The sequence below is a fragment of the Polyergus mexicanus genome, unplaced genomic scaffold, assembly GCF_030449975.1.
Source record: "Polyergus mexicanus isolate NDT 795.1 unplaced genomic scaffold, iyPolMexi1.0 SCAF_3, whole genome shotgun sequence".
Lineage (NCBI taxonomy): Eukaryota > Metazoa > Arthropoda > Insecta > Hymenoptera > Formicidae > Polyergus > Polyergus mexicanus.
The window spans coordinates 6,087,527-6,111,866 of record NW_027223323.1 but is presented as its reverse complement, the minus strand read 5'-3'; the positions used below and the strand labels follow the sequence as shown (position 1 = coordinate 6,111,866).

Here is a 24,340-nt window from a genome sequence, read left to right as displayed (position 1 = left end):
TTTCTTTCAATTTCCATTCATACCCTACATGTATAAATTGAAGATGTACCCCTGCAATCAGAGAATTTAAAGTGATAAAGTGAGTGATAAAACGAAAAAGCCACAAAACATACATCATCATTCCTTTCCATAATGCATAGTTAACTAAGAAAATAATGGCAAAAAAGAACGCACAAAAGAAAAAAATTTCGTTTATGGTGATAAAAAACCCTATAAGAATCAGAGAGAACAGATATAGAAATCTGATTGTAATATACATATATAACATTTAATTTTTTTTTCTTTTCTGTTACATAATATATGTTAGATTGATATGATGATAATTACGATATATTTACAAATATTTGTAAATCTTCACAGCGTGATTTACATTGAACAAATTTTGATTTTTATCACATACTCTATACAATTCAATAATAATTCTGGATGCAATAATTCTTGGTGAATAGTGAATCTCTCATTAATCGTAACAAAAATATTTTACATTCGCGATGTTTGGATTTTAAATTAATATTCATGCAGATATCCTCTAGACGAGCGTTCCTCATTGATCCATTCTTTCTGTAATCGCAACTTCTACGGGAGCTTATAAAAGGATTTAGCTGTACTCCTCGAGAAATTTTATGTGAAATTGCTTCAACGCTTCGAGCATCGTTTTTATCTTCTCTTTCTGCGGCAGTATTGTTGTCCGGAAGTGATACGTGCCGGGTTTTTGGCCGAAACCTGATCCCGGAATCACGCAGATTCCGGTGCTCTCCAGCAGCTTGAACGCGTAGAAGACGTCCGGCTCTTGGCCTTTCGCTCGCGCCGCCTCGATTGCCTTCGGCGGCAGGTCGAATCGCGGGAACACGTACATTGCGCCCATCGCTGGATTCGCCTAAAAAGAGAAGAAATATTATGAAAATGTACAATTTTAAGTGCGATCGAGAGCAGCTTTCCTATCGACTCCTTCGCAGAAAAATCAAGTCACCTTGTATCCTGGAATACTGTTGAGCGTATCAACGACGAGCCGCGATCTCTCCGCCAGGGACCGCAATGTCTCCTTCTTCTCTTTCTGAAATTCGTCGTATGATGGTTCGTTTGGCTGCGGCGGATTCACCACAACATCCATCACGACCTGGCCGAGTACGCTCGGGCATAGCATTGCGGAGATCGATTTCTGCAACACTTTCATCACCTCCGGATCCATATTGATGATTTCGCTGTAACCACCGCGGATCCCGCACTCGCCCATGTATCCTGAAACAAAATATAATTTAGCTATAAAATTTCCTGAGAAATATTGGTAAAAGTAATTTAGATTCAATATCCTTTGATTAAATTGTTCAGTGTTGTGAATCTTTGCGATAAAATGAACAAACTCGTGAATGTAACTTAAGATGGAATGTTCCTTAATTAATTAATGTTAACGATTTCAAATTCCAACTTTATTCATCCTTTTTTACGCACCTTTTGAGATGGACATAAACGACGCAAGCTCCATCTTCGAATACGGCTCGCCCATCTCCATCATGACTTTCTTGAAAGAATGAAATGCACTGTCTTTATCATATATATTGTCCTGGTAGACTTCGTCGGCTAGCAGGAACAGATGATTCTTGTGGGCGAAACGAATTACACTTTCGATATTCGCACGAGTCAGTACTTGGCCAGTTGGGTTACCAGGATTGATCACCACCAACACCCGCGGATTGCACGTGCCTTTGCATTCCCCCAATGCTCGTTCCAACTCACTAATTTCTAGCGACCACTTGTTGTCTTCGTCGAGATAGTATCCGACCTGCGCAAAACCAAATTCCGCCAAGGTCGCCGAGTAGAGAGGATACTGCGGAATCGGGATTAGAACGCCGGGCAGTTTATTGTCGATTATCTCGTTGAATAGTTTCAGGAACGACTGGAAAAAAAAATCGGAAATTAGATAAGAAAAGACGGAAAAACAGGAATATTGATGAGCTCTCTCTCTCTCTCTCTCTCTAGTATGATGGATTTATCCAAAAGACATAAAAGTTTAAAAATTTCTATTCTTCAATACATATACGTAAATGTATATGTATATGTACTTGAATAATATAATTTTTATTCCTATTTTTAAAACATACATTTGTCTTCAATATCAAATACTTTTTATTATATTTACTTTTTTTTTTCAGATAGAAAAAACTAAATTAGAAAAAAAAACTACATTTAAACAATAAGACTTCAAATCCGCGCACACCTTGATGCCATCAGAAGCACCATTCGACAGGATAATGTTGTGATAGTCGCAAGGAATACCGCCGTCGCGTTGTTGGATATAGTGTGCAACGTGCTTACGGATCACCTCGATGCCGACCGATTCCGAGTACGAGCCTACGCTACCGCCCTTGCAACTCTTGAGAATTGTCCGAGCGCGTTCCTTCGCGTCTTCTGGATAACTCGGATCATCCAATAGTTTCGGCGATACCGTCAGGGTCAACACTTGTCGCAAAAATGTGATGGGCTGCTGGCCCATCGCGTGAGCATCGCCCACGTTCGCTTTGATCACCTCACTGAAAGGTTTCTTAACCCCCTGCGAGAAGAAAATATTAAACATTTAATTGCAATTTTAACATTTTTCTTAAGATATATATAGATATATATATGTATATATAATTGTCAAAATATTTTTAATAAACACAAGCAGATCATTTTTTTATCTAAACTTTAAGAACATTTAACGAGTTTTGCGAAAACAGTCAATTAGAAACCAGATATTTTACGATATCAGATATTTATTTACAATTTTATATTTTGATAATTAAACTTCAAATTAAAGCTTCATTGAAACAAGATTCGTTTGAAATTTAATAAAAAAATTAGATTTGATACGATTCGATCGCTAATTCAAATAGTATATTAAAGTGTTTCCGATTTTTTTAGAAACAAACGTGATTTTGTTTTCTGTACTGTTTCGACAATGCGAATTTTTCCTTAAATATTATATCCTCGATATTAATTTAATACAATTTTTTTCTCTCACGTTGTATAGAAAATAACATATATGTTTTTTATGATTTGTACACGTCTCTTTAAAATTTTATTCTATTTTTATTCTAATCTTATCTATTTTTATTTTAATTTCCTCACACATATTAACACACACAATTTTATATTTTTTTAAATTCAATTTTCGGATTAATCTACCTAAATTAAAAATAATTTTCAAATAGATGAAAATGCGAAACATTTTTGCCTTCCTAAACTGGTCAACAAGCTTCATTACTATATAATTGCGTCATTCACGGATGTTACGCAATTACGTGTGAAACTGAGAGAAGCGCGAGAATACACATTCAATGACGACGATTCATCAATCTGCGATTCATTGGTATTATTATTTCAATGCATAATTGCCCCGATGCGCGATAAACAAAATACGTGTCTCTATTCTTTTCTCAGCAAACCGATTGTTAACACATTAGTAGCTGATTCCTATTTTTAAAACGCACGAAAAATGTCTTTTCGAAATACCGGATGTCTCAAAATCAGCTGATCGGAAGCTATTCTGAAAAAAAGCATTTCCAAAAATTGCTTATTCTGAAACACTTTGTACAAGGATAAAAAATAAAGCCAACAATACATACATCTGCAGCGTTATCGTTTAAAATTATGTTTTATCTTCGCGATAATTTTACTTCTCGCAATCAGTTTTATTAGCTATACAGTCCCTGTAAAAAATAGCTGAATTGCAAATATTAATATTTATACTTTCCGGGTGAAGATAAATGATATTCATATAAACAAAACAGTTGCATAACAATGCATTTGTAATTAATAATAATAATATATTTTTATTTATTTAAATCATTTGCTGTTATTTGATTTTTATATCCTGGACAGGGAGCAAAATTGGACATGAATATAATTGTATATAATTATATGTAATTATATATGTAACAATTATATATAATTATATACTGTATGTAATTATATGTAATTTGAAAAAAAAAATGAATATATTTCGATAGCAAAGACACGCACTATTCCCAATTCTAGCAAACTTTAATTATTTAAAAAAAGAATAATCTGTAAATTATAATAAATGATCTTGAATATTTAAAGTAATTTTACAAAAGAAAACTGAAAAATTTACTATTGTTTTTTTTACTGTATGTAATAATATTATTCCGTTTCCAGAAGAACATATGTAAAAATTTCTTATTAAAAAACTTTTGATCTACGTTGTGAATCATCGTTAAATTTTCTCTTTAAAGTGTCTCTTTTAAATGCAATATAAAAAAATATATTTTTTTCATTCTCTTCGAGATACGACACATACAATACTTTAATTCGATATTTCTATATGACTCCTTACTGATTATTCGGTTCTTGATAAAACGAGTGGATCTAATGACGCTGTAAACACTGCCATACATTTGCCACCATACATATGTCTTATTGATCGAAATGAAACAATAAAAGATAATCAGCATAAGATAATTAATAAATATCATTACATTTTTTTCCAATTCTGTACATTCTGTCATATGTGATACTCCGTTAACCGCAATTGCGCGACTATAATATATTTTACCAATATATTTTATCGTACACTCTGCTCTTAGATAACAACTCGACGAATGTACAAGTAATCGTCTGATTCATCATTTTATGGTCCCTCTTTTGGAAAAAAAAAAAAAAAAAAAAAAAAGCAATAAATTGTCCAATTGACTGCATAGCTGAAAAACTCATTTTATCTCAATTCGTTTGAAAAATAAGAAAGAAAGAAAACGTAGAAGTTGCTGTAAGTATTAAAGTAATGGAAACTTTCGCGTAATCTTTCCAGTTTGAAAAAAAAATATGGATTCAAGACATGAAATGGAGAAGTAAAATTTTCTGTAAATAAAATTATCCTTATTTTTCGCGCGCAGAGATAGTTTTCCATTTTGGAGTTCTTTGCTAGAGTTCTTGCTAAAATATACAATATATATATTTTACTCGTCGGATTTAAATCAAGTCGATCATCGAGTTCCATACAACACTTCGCAGTTAGACAGAGGTATAATTAGCGATTATTTTCCTTCTCTTTCTTCTCCTCTTTCTCGCTTTTAACACTTGGCGTTTCACCATGGCAACCTCGCGGTCTGTCACTGAGCGCGCTTCCTCTTGCCCTCCTTCCACCACTCATCCACATTCTCTCATTCAATTTATATTCATTATATTCTACAAACTAGTATATCATTGTGCGTTCTTACGCGTTCTTCTTTCTTCAGGAAAAAAAAAACAAATTAGATTGGACGGTAGAATTTTATAAGGTGATAACGTAATTCGCTCATGTTGGCTCTCTCAATTTCCGACTCAGCTTACCTTACCTTTTGCAGCTCCTTCTCGAGTTCCAGCGCCCTGATGAGCAGCGGTCCACGCACCGCGTACTCCATTTTGCGCAGGTTGAAGAAAACATTGTCCTCGGTGAGGACCTTGCCACACGGGCTCACCGCCATGCCGCGATACGGAGTGATCGTTTGCTGGAACAGCGCGGAGGACACCGGTCCGCTATCGGTCATCCCTACCCCTCTGCCAAGCAGCGCCCCGCCGGCACTCTGTCTCGTCATCATTGTCGTCATCGTCGTTGTCACGGTCTTTGTCGGCCAGCCACCGGCGATCACGGCGCTTCGCAGACGCGCGTGCGACATGATTAGGGTCTCCGCTAATTCTCCTTCTCTTCTCCTCTTTCCTATCTCTCTTCCTTTTCCACCACGAAGACCGTCTTCTTATTACTCGACGATTCCTTCGTGACGATGGTTATTTGCCCTTTCTTTCTCCTATCTCATTCGCAGATCGACTCAAAGAGAATCAACGTAGGAAAATCAGGCGCACACCACGTCAGCTTGACGATTACAGCTGTTGCGAGTTGCGTGGCGAGACGAAGAAAGGGGAGGACACACACGTTTCCGAGCCTCTCCTCTATATGACACTGTGGACTGGAGTTCGATCCAAGCGACACGCCACCTGGGTCATGCGTCGTCGAAGATGCGTTGGAGATGATGACCCGCGCGAATACGAATGATCGTGGATAGCGATTCGCTGTCCTGCAAAAAGAGACATGATAGAATTATTGATAGATTTATTCATTTATTAACGGAAAATTGAGTTTTGATACGAAAGAAATCGACGCGCAAATAAAATATAGAATAAGATATGTGTGTGCGAAACAAAGATCTTCTACAACTCTTCCACTTTTATTGGAGGTATTATTTGATATCGCTGACAATATTGTGAGTCGATGATGAAATTGTGGGACGGTTTCTATATCGTTATATAAGTGTGTATGTGTATATGTATCTCAATAACATCGTACAAAATTTTAATAGCGTATTCTGGAGATAAAATTGAGTAAAAAATCCTAATACAAAAATATCGAAATTGCTATAATTTTTAAATTATAAGCGATCAAAGTTTGCTAATGACATCTAGTACGATGACATCTACTAGACAAGTAGAAAATTGGCGCGCTCAGGCCCGTAACTATAATTACACGTGTATCAATCTGTCGTCTGTTATTGATTTTCACAATTTAATTTAGCTAATATTTATTACTATTAGCGAGTTATAATTTTGTTATATGCGAAATGTTTAAAAAAATTTAAATTTCCAAAAGATTTAGAAAATATAAACGTTTTGCATACAATAGTTATTACTTTTGCTAATATTATAATATCCGTTTGCCAAATACTTAAGAAACGATAAAATCAGCTGTGTAATGAAAATCAATATCAACGGAAAATCAATAAAGATATAAGAGATTGATAGTTTATAGTTACAGACCTGAGCGCGCGATTTCTATGCTATGCAATGATCAAATTTTGATCATTTTGTTTTTAGGATTTTCGACTCTATTTTCTCAACCTTCAAAAGAGGCTGTTAACGTATCGTACGATGGTTTTGCGAGATATCCTATATACGTATATAATATATGCACATTCTCTGAAATAATACATATATTATTTAAGGAATACGAGGAATACAAACACGTGCGAAATAGTTTATAATAATTACCGTGACCGAATTATGTATCGCGAGCACCACGCTGTTTCTTCGCGCCTTTCACAATGTCACTGGATCATTCCTTGAAAGCACAGTGAGAGAGCGAACGATTTGTCGCAAAGCCTCGCGCAGGCGCGTCTTATTTTTCGTCTCGCGTACATTTCTACGGATCACCCGAAATCAGTGACTCTCGAAGCGAATTCAAGTAATTCGTAAGATCCACTTCAATCCTATATCTAACAATAAGATGTTGCTTCATAAATAATGAATTTTTATCATCTTCTTTTCTTTTAGACCTTTTGATTATTTTCTCATCGTGATTTTCATAATTAAATGTACATTTAAAAGTTTTTAATATTAATAAAATAATATAAAATAAAATAAAGATTTTCTCGTGTTTTTTTAATCGACTTTTCGATTATCAATAAATTTGATTAGATCGTTTAGCACGTAAGAGATGAAAAGGGATACAGATATATTACCGATCCTATATAAAGCCAACATATCTCTTCATCTTATCTGGTACTTTCCGCATCTTCTTTCCATCTCGCTCTTTCCTTCGATATTTGTACTGCATTTTTCAAGTTGGGTTTAATTTTTATCTATTAAAAAATATACAGAAATAATAAAATAATATTACATTGATATCACCCTCCAATTATCTAAAAAAGGATCATATCAATCTGATGGTAATATTTATCGTGGAAATATTAATAAACATATATATATTTTGACAGGAAGAAGTGAACACAGAGAGACGGAGAAAAAGAAGAGATAGAAAGAAGAAGAGACCAGAAGAAAGACGCAGCTAAGAAGAGTAAATTTCGTATACCATATATTTAAACGCAATCGAGATTGATGAGAAGCGTATCAAATCGACCAAAGGTCGCGGACTCCGTCCTATGAACTTGAAATGACGTGAAATTACAGCCGACATAGCGAGATATCTTATCTACCATTTCGTTAATTAAAAAAGGGAGATGAAACTATACATATTCCAACGATCGATTGCGACCGGACGATTAACTCCCGGTTGATCGATTATCAGAACACTCGGAAAACATCATGTTTCGGGAAGGTCGGGAATCTATTTGCGCGTCTTTTATAGCGATATACATATCGCTTGGCACGCATACCATATTTGTCCAAGTATATATATAGTCGTTCGTAAATCGAAAAGTTATAATGGAGGATTTTTGCGAGGCTCACCTGTTTCCTCTGTCAGTTCTGATACTACTGATGCCGCTTTGGCATAGTAATAGGACTTTGCGATTCTACATTTTTCATTTACCGCTCCACTTTTATATATGTATAATGTATATATATATATTTTTGGAGCGACCGCTATTATATAAGTGCACGTGTGGGTGAGTTAGATATAGTCGAGTATACATCTCTTACGTTCGCCTTGCCAACAATTCGTCGTGCGTCGAAGAATTTTTGAATTGAAGAATATATAATTTAGGATTTAATCTTCTCGCAAATATCTAAACTTTCAGAGGTTTTAGGATTGAAAAATTATTTGCGGACTGATAATTTTGCGAGGCGGAAAAACTGGAAGGTGATAAAAGGCCGCTAATAAAGATAACCTTCAATATGCACGTGCGGAAAGATAAAATACTAAATTAATTTTAATTATCCCCGATTATTTGATTATTTTTTAACAACGGTAGGTAATAGTTAAGAATATAAAAAAATAATGTCGAGAAATTACGAGAGATGGCAATACTTATATGCTTATTGCCATCAGTTACAGCTTCTTTCTAATCTTTAGAGAATAAAATAAAAATCTTTCTTATCGACAATCGATTGATAAAATACAAATATAGACATTTTATCTGTAAGACAAAATATCTTTTACATTTTTCGCATTTATAATAAAATAAATGTGCATTTTTGAGACTTGGAGAAATAAACAGAATAAAAAAATATGGAAAATGTAGCTGAAATAGACTGACAATGAGATATAGAATATATGCAAGGTTTAAAAATACGGGCTCTATATATGCCTTGAGCATATCAAAAATTTATGATAATTATAATAACTTATAATATACAGCCACACTTACACAATAATATTAAGTGCAGATTTAGGCAATATAAAATTTTTCTTTGCTCTTTTATGTGTTTTTTAATCTATTATTGCGTATATGGCCCGGAATATTCCTAAAAAAATACTCAGATTTTACTTAACGTAATTTTTGAAACTATCGATTGGAATCTAAAATACATAGTATGTCGCGAATTTCTTGTTTAGCAATTTTAGACATAATAGAATGCATATTTTTTTTTAGAGCTAGTTGTTTTTTTTTTTTTTTTTTTTACAGGTTGATGGAGAGGTATCGACGAAAATATGCATTGCGAAGAAGCGTACCTCGACTGTTGACAGGCGAGATTCAACGTGGCGTCGCATGTCGCATCTCGCATCCTCAACGGGATTCCCCGCACTACGCGATAGCGACGCAAAAACTCGTTCGCTCTCCAACAGCCCAACCGATCGCTATTTTTAGCTGACGTACGTGCCAAGTTCGCGGAACGTTCCGCTCGTTCTCCGTCGTCTATTATCCGCCTGTCTGTTGTAGAGTACGATTTGTTCTCTTGAAATTTAAACAAGTTTATAGCTCGTAAAATCTCACTCGATGATATTACAAGATCTGCGATTTGAAATAAATATAATTTTGACAATTAATTGTTTAGAAGAAAATTAATTCGCGCCGGCTCGCCGATTAATGAAAAAGCAATTGAGTAACGTGAGAAATATCTAAAATCAAATCGTTCACTTTTATCGAACGAATAATTTCGAGTGTAGCGCGAACGCACAAAGAGAATTTTTTCCATTAATTAAAAAGAAACGTAATATTTTATAAGATATTTTTTTTAAATAAAATAAGACGCGAAGCAGAAAAGATATCTTTCTCTCGCGTTCACACTGTCGATCATAAAAGTATTTTTACACCAGTCCCTTTTTTATAATAAGCGAAAAATATCAATAATCGCGGATGACTAACGTCAAAGTTGTTTCTCTCGCCACATGGTCGAACGAGATATTCCCAGATGACAGTTAAAATGTTGCGCGTCAAGTGCAAACAATTCGTAGGAATTTGGCAATGGACGAGACAACAGCTGCGTTTGGCGGATGTTGTTATTAGCAGGTCATTGGTATCGCGGTTTTCCCACAAATTGCGCATATCGTAGAAAAAGATTACAACAAAGTCGAATTATGACGAGTTAATATCGATAGAATATCGATTGTGGCAACATTTATTTCACGCTCGGTTTCTGATTTCTGGAGAATGAAACGAGTGGAATAATATAGAGCAGATTTTGTATTTTCTTTCTTTTCGGATTAATCCCATAAAATAGTCACACATCTTCGTCGTATATCTTTCGTCACGTACGCTTCTTTCTCTCACACACACATCTCACATATCAGAAAAATATATAAAATTTCCAGCAACCTGAAAAGTAGGGTCCATGCAGATGCAAGGGAGAGAACAGAAGACGGAGGTAAATGAAGATCATCATCATCAACGAGAAATTGAAAGAGATCCTCGAGTTAGAGCCTGGACTCTGTTCTGATTTTGGCCGAAAACGGCGGCTAAATATTATAATCATAAGCATTCTATACGTAATATATTTACGTTTATAGCCTAATTATGACAGTTATTTCTGATTAATTTAGCTATTTTCTAGAAATAAATATCAACTGATTCAATAAAAAATCGAGTAATGATTCAGGTTTTCAGAGGATCTTTAAGAATGATACACGTTCGTTCTCTACGCGATACCCCGTAAGATACTTTTTTTTAAGATTCTAAAATATTTATATAAATATAGGCCTTCAAATAGACGAGGTTCGAATCTCTGATATTTCGAGTCGATTTTTCTCAAGCATCGCGCATCTGACGCTTTGAGAATTCCAAACGAACGCTAAATCTGGACCACTGAATATTCGTGCGGCGAGCTTCGCGTACGGACTCTTCGCGAAGATCAAAGCCGAATTTTCTTAAGCGAAGACATGATAATGGTCAAAACGTTATCTTTATCTAGTCGCTTCATAATTTTCAATATTTTGATTTGATAAAGAAATTTCAAATTAAAATTAATTCTTTGTTTTCAATCATTCGAGATTCCGTACATCCGAGTTTACATATATCCCGTTAAATTAATTTTCTTTTAAATTTAAGAAATTACAACTGTAAATATCTCAGATATCTTTGAAACGGTTAATATATCTTTTTTTCAATTACGCAGATATGATTTTAATTATTCTCTGGTTAACATTTGAAGAAATTCTCAAAAAATAATATGTATGATACAATTATCTTAAATGAAACATGTTGCATGAATTCTGTCCTGTACAATCCTGGAAAGAAAGAAACGAAGGACATCATCATGAACGTTCACGATTGTAAAGTGTGTACATATGTATATATTACATACTTCGCGTTGCGGCGATGACACGTTAAACGTGCGTGTGATATGCGGCCAATTATTAGCGTGAACAACAAACATACAACTCGCAAACAAGAAATTATCTCGCAGACAGGCATACAATAAATTAATAATAGGCATCCTATTAATCATTAATAGGCGTGCAATAAGAAATCAGTATTAACTTATCATCGTCGTTACGTGTACATTCCACGTAATACTGTACCGATTACAATGCTGGTATATACTTACCGAGCAGACCAATCTGTCATTCGGCACACATGCGAGAAGCGCAAAGAATAAAACAGGATGGAAAAAGTCGCGAAATTTTTTGCATATCAAATCGTATTTTATCATCGTGTTATTTTCTAAAATACAATTCTTTTTTACTCTCTCAAATTTTGTGCAAACTATTATATATATTTTATTTATATAGGACTGCGATCTTTGCGTGTAGAATCATGTAAAGTTATTTTAAATAAATGTCTACGAATCTGGTCTGCTCGATGGACGAATATATAGCGCGCTTCTTTATATAGTAAACTATATATAGTAAACGTATCTCTTTCTATATATAAGATGTCCCCGAAGTCACATGCTCTGGGATTTTGATTGTTTCTTTTAGATTATACGGGAGAATAACGACTGTGTAACTTTGGCGCGCGATTTCGAGTTCATCTCACATAAATTAGACACGTCTTTCATCTCGTAATCCCTCGTCATCAGACCGCAAACGGTAAATAAATTAGAAGAACGACAGACTGTCATCTCGATGAAAGAGAAAAGTTTGCCCGCTGCGCGTATATCCCTACGCGGATTTCTTCTTCTATATAGATTCTTTTTTGAAAAAATATAACGGAATATAGACGCAGCCGTTTCTAGAAAACTCGAGAAGACCGTTTCCGCAAGGAAGTCAGCTATTCGCGCAAACTTACGGATGATATCGTTCGCTCGCGTTTATTCCATTCTATAAAAGAGAAAAGGCCTCATCGTAAGGCAACGACGAGCGGACTCGCAGAATTCGTTGATTGCACGGCTTGCACGCGATTAGTTTGATTCTAGCTTGGCAACGGAAAAAAGTAAAAAAAAAAAAAAAAAAAAAAGAGAGAGAGAGGGAGAAGACAGCTGCCGCGCTAGCGTTCAACGCCTTTATGCAATTGTCGAGTCACTTTGCAATGCGATTATTCGATGTCTTTCGAAATCTTTCCGTCATCCTTTCAGGAAAACACAAAATTCTCTTTCTCGGTGATCTTCATACTCATTTTTACAACAATTCTTTTTCTCGAGTCCTACCCACGTCTAGCTACATGACACTTCTTTTATTTTGTGCTCTCCGTCAAGGGTGGTGGCAATGGAATCGCTTGCTCAGACACCGGTTGCTGCTCCTTTTTTTTCGTCTTTTTCACTTTCTTCTGCAGCCTCGGCGATTCCGTCTTTCCCTCCTTCGTTTCCTCTGTCTGCTGTTTCAGCGTCGCATCCTTATCTTGTGTCGTCATATCACCGTATTTTCCGTCCTCCGCGAGTTTCGTCGTTTCGTCCGTCGGTATAACATTAGGCTGCTTTGTATTTTCTATTATGCGATTCTTTATTTCCTGCTGGTTTTTTTCGTCAATCTCGGTGCCCTGCTGGAAAACAGAAGCGACATTCTGATTCGCGGATTCGACAGCCATTGCGTTTTCACTTTCCAAAGATTCTATTTTCGTCTGCAAAAAACAAAAAATAAGATGCTAAATTAATTAAAACGGTCTATTATAAATATTATAATAGAAAAAGAAATAAATGAAATAATAGAGTTTAGAATAAAAAATAAATTGAAATTTATTACCATTGGAAAATTTTATGTACTATTGATAATAAAACATTTTGAATTTTAACGCGATTTGTTTCAAGATTCTCGCGGTTTCTTACCTTCGTCGGTGATAACGGCGCCGGCGGAAGAGGTATCGGTTCGTTGCCCATCTTCACGTCTTGCTTCACGTCCACATCCATAAGCTCAGGAGCTTGCGAGATCTTTTTTTCCTGCTGATCCTTCTCCTCGGAGCATTCTTCTCCCTCTTGCATAACAGATTGTTGCTCCTGCTGGTCGGCGAGTGATGCTTTCGTTTCCAGCAAGCTGATAGTATCCTGTATGCTTTTGATGGTGTTTTTACGCGCCAGCCGCACATTTTCCCGGCCTTCCGTCTCGATGTCGTCCAGTTTGAGTAGTTCGCGCGTCAGCATCTCATCCAGGTAAATGTACTTCTTGTCTTGTCGAGAGCCGCCGACGTAACGTCGCACCTGCTCTGCCAGATTATCCACTTCTTTCTGTACCTGGGCGACTTTCTCCAGAGGATCCTTTGGGACCGGCGGTTTAGGCTTCGGTATTTCTTGCTGTTGTTGTTGCTGCTGATATTGTGGCTGTTGAGTCTGCTGCTGCTGCTGTTGATGGTGCTGCGGCTGTGGCTGTTGTTGATGGTGCTGCGACTGCGGCTGCTGTTGATGGTGCTGCGGTTGCTGTTGATAATATTGTGGCTGCTGCTGATGGGATTGTTGATGATGCTTTCGCATCTGCGGTTGCTCAAAGCCCGGATCGTAAAATGTGTTTTGAAACTGTGACGGCGGCCATTGTTGTCTGCCAAAGTGTTCATTAAAGTGTGATGGTCTGTGAAAGTGCGGCGGCGATGGTTGCCGCTGGTGATGATGAGGCAACGCGGACGACGGTATATCGTCGGTCGCAAACTTCGACATCACAGGTTCGTCGCGGCCTTCCACGAATATGGGAATGTGCCGAACGTTGCTCGATGGTTTGCTGGGCGACTGGGCGCGCTGTTGATTGTGTTGCGGTGTGATGTCTACTCGAGACACGAATCTCTGTCCTTGGCTGGGAAGCGGTTGTTGCTGTTGATCTTGGCCATGTTGTTGTTGTTGCTGCCGATTTTCCGGCGGCGCCGACATCGAACGCTGACCGCGCTCGCTCGTCTCCGGACTTATTTCCATATTGCGGCGCCGCTGCTGCTGGCCTATGTCCACCGTGTTGCGCAGACCGTATTGCGGTATCGCGGATGACGACGTCAAGTCCGCTTCGCCGCCGCTGTGCGAGCTGACGGCGCTCGCGCCACTCGCGGCACTGCTACCGCTCGCTTGGCTACGCGCGTCCTCGTCCACTTGATGCTGCTGACCCGGTTGTTGATGTTGTTGTCCGTCGTTGCTGCTACCACCCGAGCCGCGGCGTCGATGGCGACGGTTGCGTAGAAGAGAGCCGCCGAATGGCCAGGGCGGACCGCGCAAATGCTCGGCGAGATCGGGATGTCGCGCCGCGAGATTGTCCAGGTGCGCGCGGATGCTGTCGCCTCGCGGACGATCAAAGATGTCGGCCTCGTCCTCGAACGGAAAACCCTGCAAGAATAAAGATCGTGTAAAGTTAATATTGACGTATAATTACTGGTATAAAGCAATACCCAAAAGTAAAGAAATGTTTCACAATTTTTTAATATATAAAAAAAGAGTATAAAAATTAATATTTTCGTAATTTAATATATTATCACACTTGTCAGCTTGACACGTACAACTGCCGGACATTATGTGTACCCCAGCTTTCACTAGATTCAGACGCACTGAGCATTAATGTCGATAATTACGCGTGACATTCAATCGTATTCTTCGATCCGTCCAGCAAGCAAGCGCGAACAAGGGCGCCTTGAAGGGGAAATTGCGCGTAATCGGGCACGAGGTGACGAATCCTCCACCTTCTCCTCCTTCTGCGACGAATTGAGGTCACGTCGTTGTTCCACTTAACGGAACACGGCGGATGGACGTTATAAGAAAGTCACAGTAGTAAGAGAAAAATAGAGTAGGTAGAGAAGAGAACGGGAAACGTGCGCTTTATATACGCGCACCTACACCCGATAATCGGATTTTCCTATTTTCGGCACGACGTTGCCGGCTCCCTGGCCAGCGCTCACAAAATTCACAAACGCAACGCCGTTGCCGCGTTCACTCTTTTTATCTGTCACCTGTGGAAATTTGTGACTTTACAATACGTAAATAATATTTAGTGATTTTTCAAATTTTAATTCTGCGTAGGTCTAAAAATTTTATTCATCCTTGCTCCGTTTGACAAGCTAAAGATTAATATCTTTATTCGAAACTACAATATATTTCAAAAATTCTTCCCTACCTAATCTAGGTTTACAAAATAACATTGAAGGAGAAAGTAGGCGACACGACGATAAACGAGACACGCATAAAATATGTTACGCTTTGTCAATGTGAGCAAAAATTACCGTTTCATTCATTCATTCGTCATATATGTACATAATAAAAATCGTTGCAAGAAACTCTCTCGTAATAAAATCGTGGAAAGATACTTTTATAATTTTAGAAAACATTCTTATTAATCAAAATAATCGTAATGACACTTACGAATGGATATTAATGTTTTATATAAGTATCTTTTTTTCCCCGCATCTTTCATTTTTTCCCAGAGGAATAAATTTTATTGAGAAATTTTTATTCGCGAGCTTTTCATTTTTGCCAATAATATAACTGCTATAAATTTCCCATGGATTTCTATATATTTGTGCTCTCAATGTGCTATAATGAGCGCGTTAAATAAATAAAATCAGAAATACAATATATAAGGTGTACAACTTTGCTTCCGCCGTTTTCCTATAGATGGCTTTAGCGATAAGTAGTGGTCGAAATAAATAGATCATAGACGTCACGCGATAAACTTGGGCATCTGTCAACATAATCCCATAGAAACATTAGTCGATTTGTGTCTGCATCATAAAGTTATTCTCCATTGAAAATGTCAGTTTACGAGTCAAATTCTCGTCATTTGCGGGAGGTTTTAATTTTCTGCTTCAATATGAAGAAATCTGCGGCTGAGGCTCATCGAATGCTCTCAAATACTTATGGCGAAGCCGCTATTAGTGAAAGAACGTGTCGCGAGTGGTTTCAACGCTTCAAGAACGGTGATTTTCACGGTCGAAGACCGGCATAGCGGTGGAAGAGAGAAGGTTTTCGAAGATTCAGAATTGGAGACATTACTTAATGAAGACTCGAGTCAAAGTCAAAAAGAATTGGCACGATCATTGGGAGTGACTCAACAAGCAATTTTAAAACGCCTAACCAGTTTCTTACAATAAAGCCTCGAATTCGGAAAAAAAACGGCGGAAGCAAAGTTGTACACCTAATATTATCGGAAAAATATAGAGTCGCGTGATATAATATCACGTGTCATATCAAGAAATTCGCGTTATATCGTCAATCTTAAATTTGAATATTGACAAATGTCACGCAACATGTATACATATGCACGCGCCCAAATAAATAGACTCTTGGAAATGTCGAAGAATGTTCGAGAAAAGAAAGATTTTTTTTTGTTCTTCTGGAAAAGCTATTTGCACCGGATGATTTCATACGTGAAAGAAGAGGGGGAGAAGAGGGGAAAGTGGGGGAACAACGACGACGACGACGACGAGGATCGTACTCGGTCCCGTTCCCTTCCTATTCCCGTCTTCGTCTCGTTGGAGCACGCGCAAATACGCCCACGCGAGCCGTTCGTCACGCGTTCCAGAACCGCCGCGACGTAAACGTCATCCTCGATGTGCGGAAGAACGCTGCCACGTATAAAGTAGTCCCCCACGTCGTGTTCGTTTCCTCGAAATGCGCGAAATCGCGATTTGGAGCGCGATCGAGCCTCTCGATAGGGTAATCGTATATTATCCGATAACGCGCCAAAATGACGTCGGAACGCGCGGAATCGCGACGTAACATACGTCGTATGTATGTCGTATCGCGTATAGAGCGATTATCGATCGCGATAATAATAATTACGAAGCGTCCAAATGGGCTCGTGACGTCACGGTCACTCGGCACCTTTGGCGGTCGCGCGCGCGCGCGCGATTATCCGCGATAATTTTTCGTGTCTTTTTTTTTTCTCCCATATGCGCGCAATTTCATAATGTTCGATATATGTTAATTGTTAATTTATCCGAATAATTATTACGACGTTTTCGTATCTTTGGTTAAGACGATAATCTAAACTTTTCCGAGCTTCTCTCGGAGAATAAAAAATCGAGCCGCAGTAATATCTCCATTTTTTTTTTTCTAACTGCAAAAAATACGTCGAGTTCCACGTAAATGCTATTTCTGATTTCCACGCGATCTCGTTGCGGAATGCGAGGAGCAGGCAAAGAGAGAGAGAGAGAGAGAGAGAGAGAGAGGGGGGGGGGGGGAGACATACATATAATCCTCGACGGGAAGAGCAGGAGGACGTTAGCGAGAGCGGAATAAAACGCAAAACGTATGGAAATATCTCGCGCGCGTCTCCGATTCCAAAAGGTCCGGACTGTCTTCCTAGAAAGGAGACGATCGATATCATTTTGTAATCGGGATTTGAATGGCGAGTTAATCGTTCGTGGCGCGACGTAGCGAAATATTTATTCTACTTGTCAGCGATTAACCGATTATCCAACGAATTTTTCTCAACGAAAAAAACTCGAGAATGTCAGCTTTGCGAGGAGGTTATGTATTCTCCGAATAAGGATATACCGAGGCACGATTCCGCGTCACCTTCCTCGTCTTCTCTCGTCTTCGTTCCCGAGTCGCGCGAGAAAGAAAATAAGAGAACAAAAAAAAAAAAAGAAGTGGATGTAACGTCACTTACGGGGAACGAGCGGTCCAGATCGATCTCTCGTCCGAATTTGGATGCTGCGTCCACAATGACAGGCGAGTCCATTTTCTGGACCTGTTTTTGAGCCCGCGTCCGTTTTTGGATACGCGACACGAACTCTCTTTCTCTTTCTCTCTCTCTCTCTGTATAATTTTTTTTCTTTCCTTTCTTTTTTTTCCGGATATCGGGATATAAATTTCGCAGCTCTTACCGTACGAGTGTGAAAGCGCGATTGGAAGACGTCGAGAAAAAGATTCTCGCGAGATTCTTCTCGAAATCTCACGATCTATATGTATATCTCTTTCTCTCTCATACATACATCGCACGACACACTCTCTCTTTCTCGCAATGACACTCACACAAGTCGTTCTTCTCTCTCTCTCTCTCTCTTTTGACTTTTCCTCGCGCGCTTCTGCCTCCGGCCGCGATTACATAAGCGACGAGCCACTATACACTTTGTGTTGCGTCTCTTCCTTACTCGCTGTCACTGGTGTAATTTTTCAAGGTTGACTTGTTTCTCTTTTTCTCTCGCGAAGAAAAACATGCGCACGTGTTGCGTTTTAGCGCGCGTGCGCATACACGACCGTCGCGGACGCGGACGAGAGCGAGACTGACGTTAGGCGTGGACTGCGGCGGGCAACTTAAATGCGCGATTACGTGTGGGTTGCGTGACCACGTGATCGCCACAGCGAGCGAAGGCGGTCGAGAGAATTTGCTAGAATCTTCTCGCGTTTAATCTCTCTCTCGCTCTCTCACACTCTATCTATCGAGAAAACGCTATAAATCTGACGACGAGAACGGGTTCGTTCGTTTTTTAATTGTTGCGCGTATTGTTCGTCTCGTGTTCTTATCGAAGCGTCAATACGCATTTTCTTTATTCTGAAAAACACAGACAAATATGAATGCCGGTAGATAGATAAACCTGGTGAAACGAACAGACCCTTCTCGAACAATATAAAGAGGTAGCCCATGGAAATTGCGAAATGTTTCTGCAATGTTACTGCAAGTCTGCGGCAACGTTGAAATGTCTGCCTTTAGAAATATTACAATGTAATATTACAGTAATGTTACAGTGCAGTGTATTTGTAATATTGAAATGCATTGCTACAAATATGCAGAACGCTTTAAATTTGATAGATAAACTTTGAAAATATATAAAGACATCCAAGAGAAATAAGAAAAAAAGATAGTGAATTTACGCAATTACGAGTTTTTTCACTCTTGGATGTCTTTATATATTCTCGAAGTTTATTTATTAAAATCTGAAATATCGTGCATATTAAAAAATTGTTATCAAATTTTTGGTTTTATATAGGAATGGAAACTATTTAACAATTTCCTGTTATCTAGTTAACATCGCTATTTTATAAATAATTTACAAAGTTTAAGAAAATAATAGTGATTAAATAATTTCATTCATTAAAGTTAAAATTTTACTTATATAGATATTAGACTCTATTTTACATCTTAAGTAGACAATTAACGAATAATTTTAACTTTTTTCGATATTTATGTATCCGATTACTGAACAATCACTTCAACATCTGAATTCCCTGTGTTGGGATTGTATCGGATAAATTAAACTGATAAAAATAGTTATATCTTTAATCTTATTAGCCGCTCTTTGCAAGCTTTATGTAATCATCGTGACTGAAACTTAAATGCGGGATAGATAACGCAACGCGCGCCGCGTAGCGGTAAACAAACGAACTAGCGATTACCGAAAACTGTTTTTTGTAATGTTTTTGAAATGTTGCTGTAACATTCTCATAAAATATTACAATTATGTTCCAATAATGTCTCAACAATATTACATTACAACTGGCAAGATTGTAATATTACTGCAATGTAATTGCAATGTTCTGTGCTGTATGGGAGATAGGGAGGGAAGGAAAGACGTAACCTAATATATTTTTAGACAGAAGGGACATTTTTTTTTGCACTTAAATATTCCGCGTTACGAGTAACGCGAGAATATCGAGCAGAGTTCGATATCTTTCAGGAGAGAAACAAACGTCCGGTTAAGGAAAACAGACTAGAGAGCGAAATATATAGCGATGAATGAATCGCAAATGTTATGCACGGGATAACGAGTTCGGCGAAAATGACGCGGCGCGACTCACATTCACTACGTAACCCTAAATGGCGCTCATGTTGCGTATCAATCGCGAGTAAATGACATAACGTATCGCGATCGCGTAATAAACGATTTTCTTTTTTTTTTTTTAAGACCACCGGATATACATCGAACGTCCGTATCTCGAAAGGCGTCGCGCGCTCAGCTGCGACTTGGCTGAGATCGTTCGCGGGATCATCGATAATGACGATCGATGATCTACGGTGATCGATAGCGGTATCAGGAGAGCACGAGCCGCGAGAAGGTGGCACGAGTCCGCCACGAAAGACCATTCATTCGGAGGAGAGAAGGGGAAGAAACGCGTAGCCGTAGCGTGAAATTCGTTTAATGCTTCATCTTCATCCATTAAGAAATCGAATCTCTAGCAGAGTACTGCAAAATTGAATGATTTTCGTCGAAACGTTCGTATTGATTGCTCGTATACAACGGTCTTCTTTCCAAATGCTTATGACAGAAACGAAATTTTAGATAAATAAATGCAAAACTACACACATCGCAATTGACAATATTTTTCCTTTGAACCATATCATTGATAAAATAGCAAAATTGCAATAATTGCAATATTCATATTGAATATAAAATATCGACAATGTAACGAATAAGAGCGTATCTATAATACGTATAAAAATTTCTATTTATCGTCGAAATAACTTTTAATTCGCGTCGCAAATCAACGTGAAATTTTTATTGTCACTTTTAAACGCGATACGGAACGATATGTATTTTTTCATAATTTTTCCATTACTTTTGAGATATAACACATATAACCTTAAGGCATTTCTATGAAATGATAGTCTTATTACGAATTATCGAATTGTGAAGCTAAACTGTTTGAAAGAGGGAGTGACAATCGTTACTCTTTTGTTATGCAAGACACGTTGTGTAATAAAGGCAAAGTTTAATACGTTAAACGTGTATAAATAACGCTAACGTGTGTAAATGCAACTCTCTATACTGCCAATCGTACATATAGCTGTACGTAGATCCGCGACGACGCATTTTATTGCAGGCCGTAAGATCGTGAAAACCACATGTTTCTTACTACTTTCAGATTCGATTTTTCCGAAGAAAAAAGAAAAAGGTATTTTATTCTATATTTTTTGTTTATTACTGCGAATTCATCTCTTTATTTTGCAATATTTTCACGGAATAAGAAATTTCATGTCGAACCATTTCTAACGTTTGAATCTAAAATACCTTTGCCGTTTTTAAAGATACACGAGAGAGAAATTAAAGATCACATATTCTTTCCATATTTTACAAATATCTCGCGCATCTTCAAATATTAGATGAATCATTCGTGTCGAGCGTAATATACTTCCTTCCGGGATAGGATAAAAGAAAGACTTAAAGAGGAAATGAGACGCGACAAGAAGAGAGCTATCCGAAGCACATACACATACATACTGACGATACAACAATTTCCTTTACGTAATAGGCACACTTATCTCTTCCTCTCTCTGTCTTTCTCTTTCTTTCTCTCTGCCTAATAGACATAGACTATTACTGTACGTATAACCGAATCACCTGTTCCGCATTGTCAACGCGCCAATTAGCATACCTCGTGTCGCGTGTCGCGAAGATCGTTTTGCCCGGAACGTCATCGGATTTCTTTTACGAAATTCAATCGAGCGGCCGGTTTTCGGCAAATTATTGCGATGAGAAATATGAAAAGCGAAATAAAAAACACATTTAAAAATAAAAAAAAAGAGAGAGAAAGGAGAAATCGCATCGATCAACCTAGTTTCGAGAAAGTAGCTTATAAAGCCGTTAAAGTTTACAATTTGAAATTGCGATCGGACGAATCGCTCGTTATCGTTAAATTTTGCTAATAATGCTTAGAAGTTTTGTAATACGATTTTGACGCAACGCGACGCATCTCTCGGTATCAAGGGACTCGGGAAATATACGCGCGCCCACACGCGGAAGGGTCAGAAATATGTCGTTTCTCTCAGCAAACCGAGATCGATAGGGGTGGCTTACCCTCGATACGCGCTGTCGAAACTCGTTTCAAGAGGGTTCAGTTCGATAGGACGCTATTTCGCTTCTCAAATCTATTCACGAATGACGATAAAAGGCCCTTTCGCGGGATATTGAAGTTAGGGAGTGTATGGAAAGCGTATTTACAATCAGTATATTTCCGTCGCGGCGACATTTACGATAAAACCAGAAATTTCTTTCTTTCCTCATCATATAGTAAGAAAGAGAAAGAAAGACGAGCTCTTTAATCGTCGCGATAATAATCGAGTGATCTTTCTCTAGAGACAACGACCATCGCTGAAAGTGCCTTCGAGTGATGAGATATTGGAACGTACATATATATAATGAGACAAAGCAATTAGTGGAAAAAAAAAAAAAAAAAATGTAAATAATTTTCTTAAAAACAATTATTTTCTATATTAATTGATTTGTCTCATTATTCTGTACATAAAAGTATTACGGTAAGATTATCGAAAACTAAATATTTTACGAGATATTTAATTTTTTCTATCAAAATATGTCAGATTAAAATATCAAATAACTTAAAAAGTACTTAATAAAAAAAAAAAACTTTATTATAGTGTTTCGGAAAGCTCTCGAAATAAGCTACAAGAATATGTAATGAAAAATAGGGGCTTCCATTTAAAAAACTCAAAGTGATTTTTATATGACCTTGACGGTGCTATTTAAGGTCATATTAATATTATTATATGATGCGCCACTTAGAGCTCTACAACTTTGATTCGAAACATTTTTCTCAGAAAAGTTTCGTTTTCGAGATATTTGACCGTTTCCAGACTTTTCTAACACCCTGTATATATCTGTCACGATGACAGCGCCATTAACGTATCTTAATTTTCGCGCAGCGATATTTACCTCTATGACGACATATTTACGCGATCTGTATCTCCGCTCGCGAAAACATCCAAGAGTATCGCGGGTACTCTTTTTATGATGTGAAAATATCGCGACGACGAGAATAATCGAAGAAAAAGCGATGCGCGACCAAGATCGTCTCTCGTTGCTACCGAGACACGATGGTCAGTAGCAGCGATTTTAGGACGGCGCTATAAATATAATAATATATAGAAAAAATTCGGCACGCGCGCCAAGTCGCTCCGATTCGAATCTCGCGCGCAAACACGGCATTGCAAACGTAACCGACAACATTCTCGCGTACTTGCATCAATGTTTATATCTCACTCTAAAATATAAATATTAACTCCAAAAACTATTCCCCTCTTTTGAGAGAAGACACACACACACACACACACACACACACACACACACACACACACACACACACACATATACATGCACACATATTTATTTAACCATGAAGAGTAAAAGTAAAAGCGTGAAACACGCGTTGCAATACTTGGAGTAGTTTTGGTAACGGATGGGACAAAAATTGAAAGATACGCTTCATTCGATTGAGAAAAAAAGAAAAGAAGGTGAAAGAAAGGGGGAGAATAAAAAGGTGAATGAGAGAGCGCCTTGGCATGCATTGGCGAGCAGATATTCGAATGCGATGGTGGATTCCAAACACACACGAGGCTGAAAAGAGGGAAAAGGTTACGGGATCAATTTTCTACTTACTCTCGGAAAATGCGGAAAGGGCCGATCGAAGGAGTCACCTCTGGTACGCCTGCCAGATTCCAAGAACGCGTCCTCGTTGTCCTCGTTGAATCTCTGCTTGACCTCCCGCAGTAGCTCGTCGTCGGACATGCCGCGCAGTCGGTCCGCGAATCTCGGCGAGTCGCGAAAGTGAAACGACATTGTCGTCGGGGGGACGACACGGCGCTTTTCGTCGGTTTCTCAATAACACGAAGAGGTACTCGCTTTCTTTCTGTCTCTCTCGTATCTTGATCGCCGAAACAAACACCCTCCTCGCGCGAAGGTTCACGCGTCACTGAATGTGCGCTGCGCCGCTAGCCAACGAACGAATGGCGTTTGATGGAGCGCGCATGCGCACCGACAGACCAATGGCGTTCGAAGCGCCCTGCTCACTTGTAGGATTGTGTTCCAAAATCCGCTCACATGACAGAATAGCATCTAATTGACCAATTAGAACAAGAAAAACTTTAAATATATACACGGTAAAGTCTTCTCTATTGTAATATATCTTA

General features: G+C 38.1%; 2 protein-coding genes across 7 annotated transcripts; both read right to left on the bottom strand.

Annotated features, from left to right (window-relative positions):
- Positions 1-285: 285 nt before the first annotated feature.
- LOC138945161 (alanine aminotransferase 2) lies at positions 286-9,461 on the bottom strand. 3 transcript variants are annotated; one of them, XM_070316452.1, is made up of 6 exons: positions 9,377-9,461; positions 5,331-6,047; positions 2,216-2,548; positions 1,450-1,894; positions 971-1,239; positions 286-877 (listed from the first exon to the last, which is right to left on the bottom strand). In XM_070316452.1, the coding sequence occupies exons 2-6, from the start codon at positions 5,649-5,651 to the stop codon at positions 599-601; spliced, it is 1,647 nt and encodes a 548-aa protein (XP_070172553.1). In that variant the 5' UTR covers positions 5,652-6,047; positions 9,377-9,461; the 3' UTR covers positions 286-598. The 3 variants fall into 3 exon arrangements, with proteins under 3 accessions (XP_070172553.1, XP_070172552.1, XP_070172554.1); XM_070316451.1 differs by lacking the exon at positions 9,377-9,461 and adding an exon at positions 7,015-7,138; XM_070316453.1 differs by lacking the exon at positions 9,377-9,461 and having other exon boundaries at positions 288-877; positions 5,326-5,403.
- An 849-nt stretch (positions 9,462-10,310) lies between these two features.
- Stv (BAG domain-containing protein starvin) lies at positions 10,311-24,125 on the bottom strand. 4 transcript variants are annotated; one of them, XM_070316438.1, is made up of 4 exons: positions 18,454-18,710; positions 15,054-15,428; positions 13,345-14,811; positions 10,311-13,139 (listed from the first exon to the last, which is right to left on the bottom strand). In XM_070316438.1, the coding sequence occupies exons 2-4, from the start codon at positions 15,060-15,062 to the stop codon at positions 12,756-12,758; spliced, it is 1,860 nt and encodes a 619-aa protein (XP_070172539.1). In that variant the 5' UTR covers positions 15,063-15,428; positions 18,454-18,710; the 3' UTR covers positions 10,311-12,755. The 4 variants fall into 4 exon arrangements, with proteins under 4 accessions (XP_070172539.1, XP_070172540.1, XP_070172537.1 ...); XM_070316439.1 differs by having other exon boundaries at positions 18,573-18,710; XM_070316436.1 differs by lacking the exons at positions 15,054-15,428; positions 18,454-18,710 and adding an exon at positions 23,811-24,125.
- Positions 24,126-24,340: the final 215 nt, after the last annotated feature.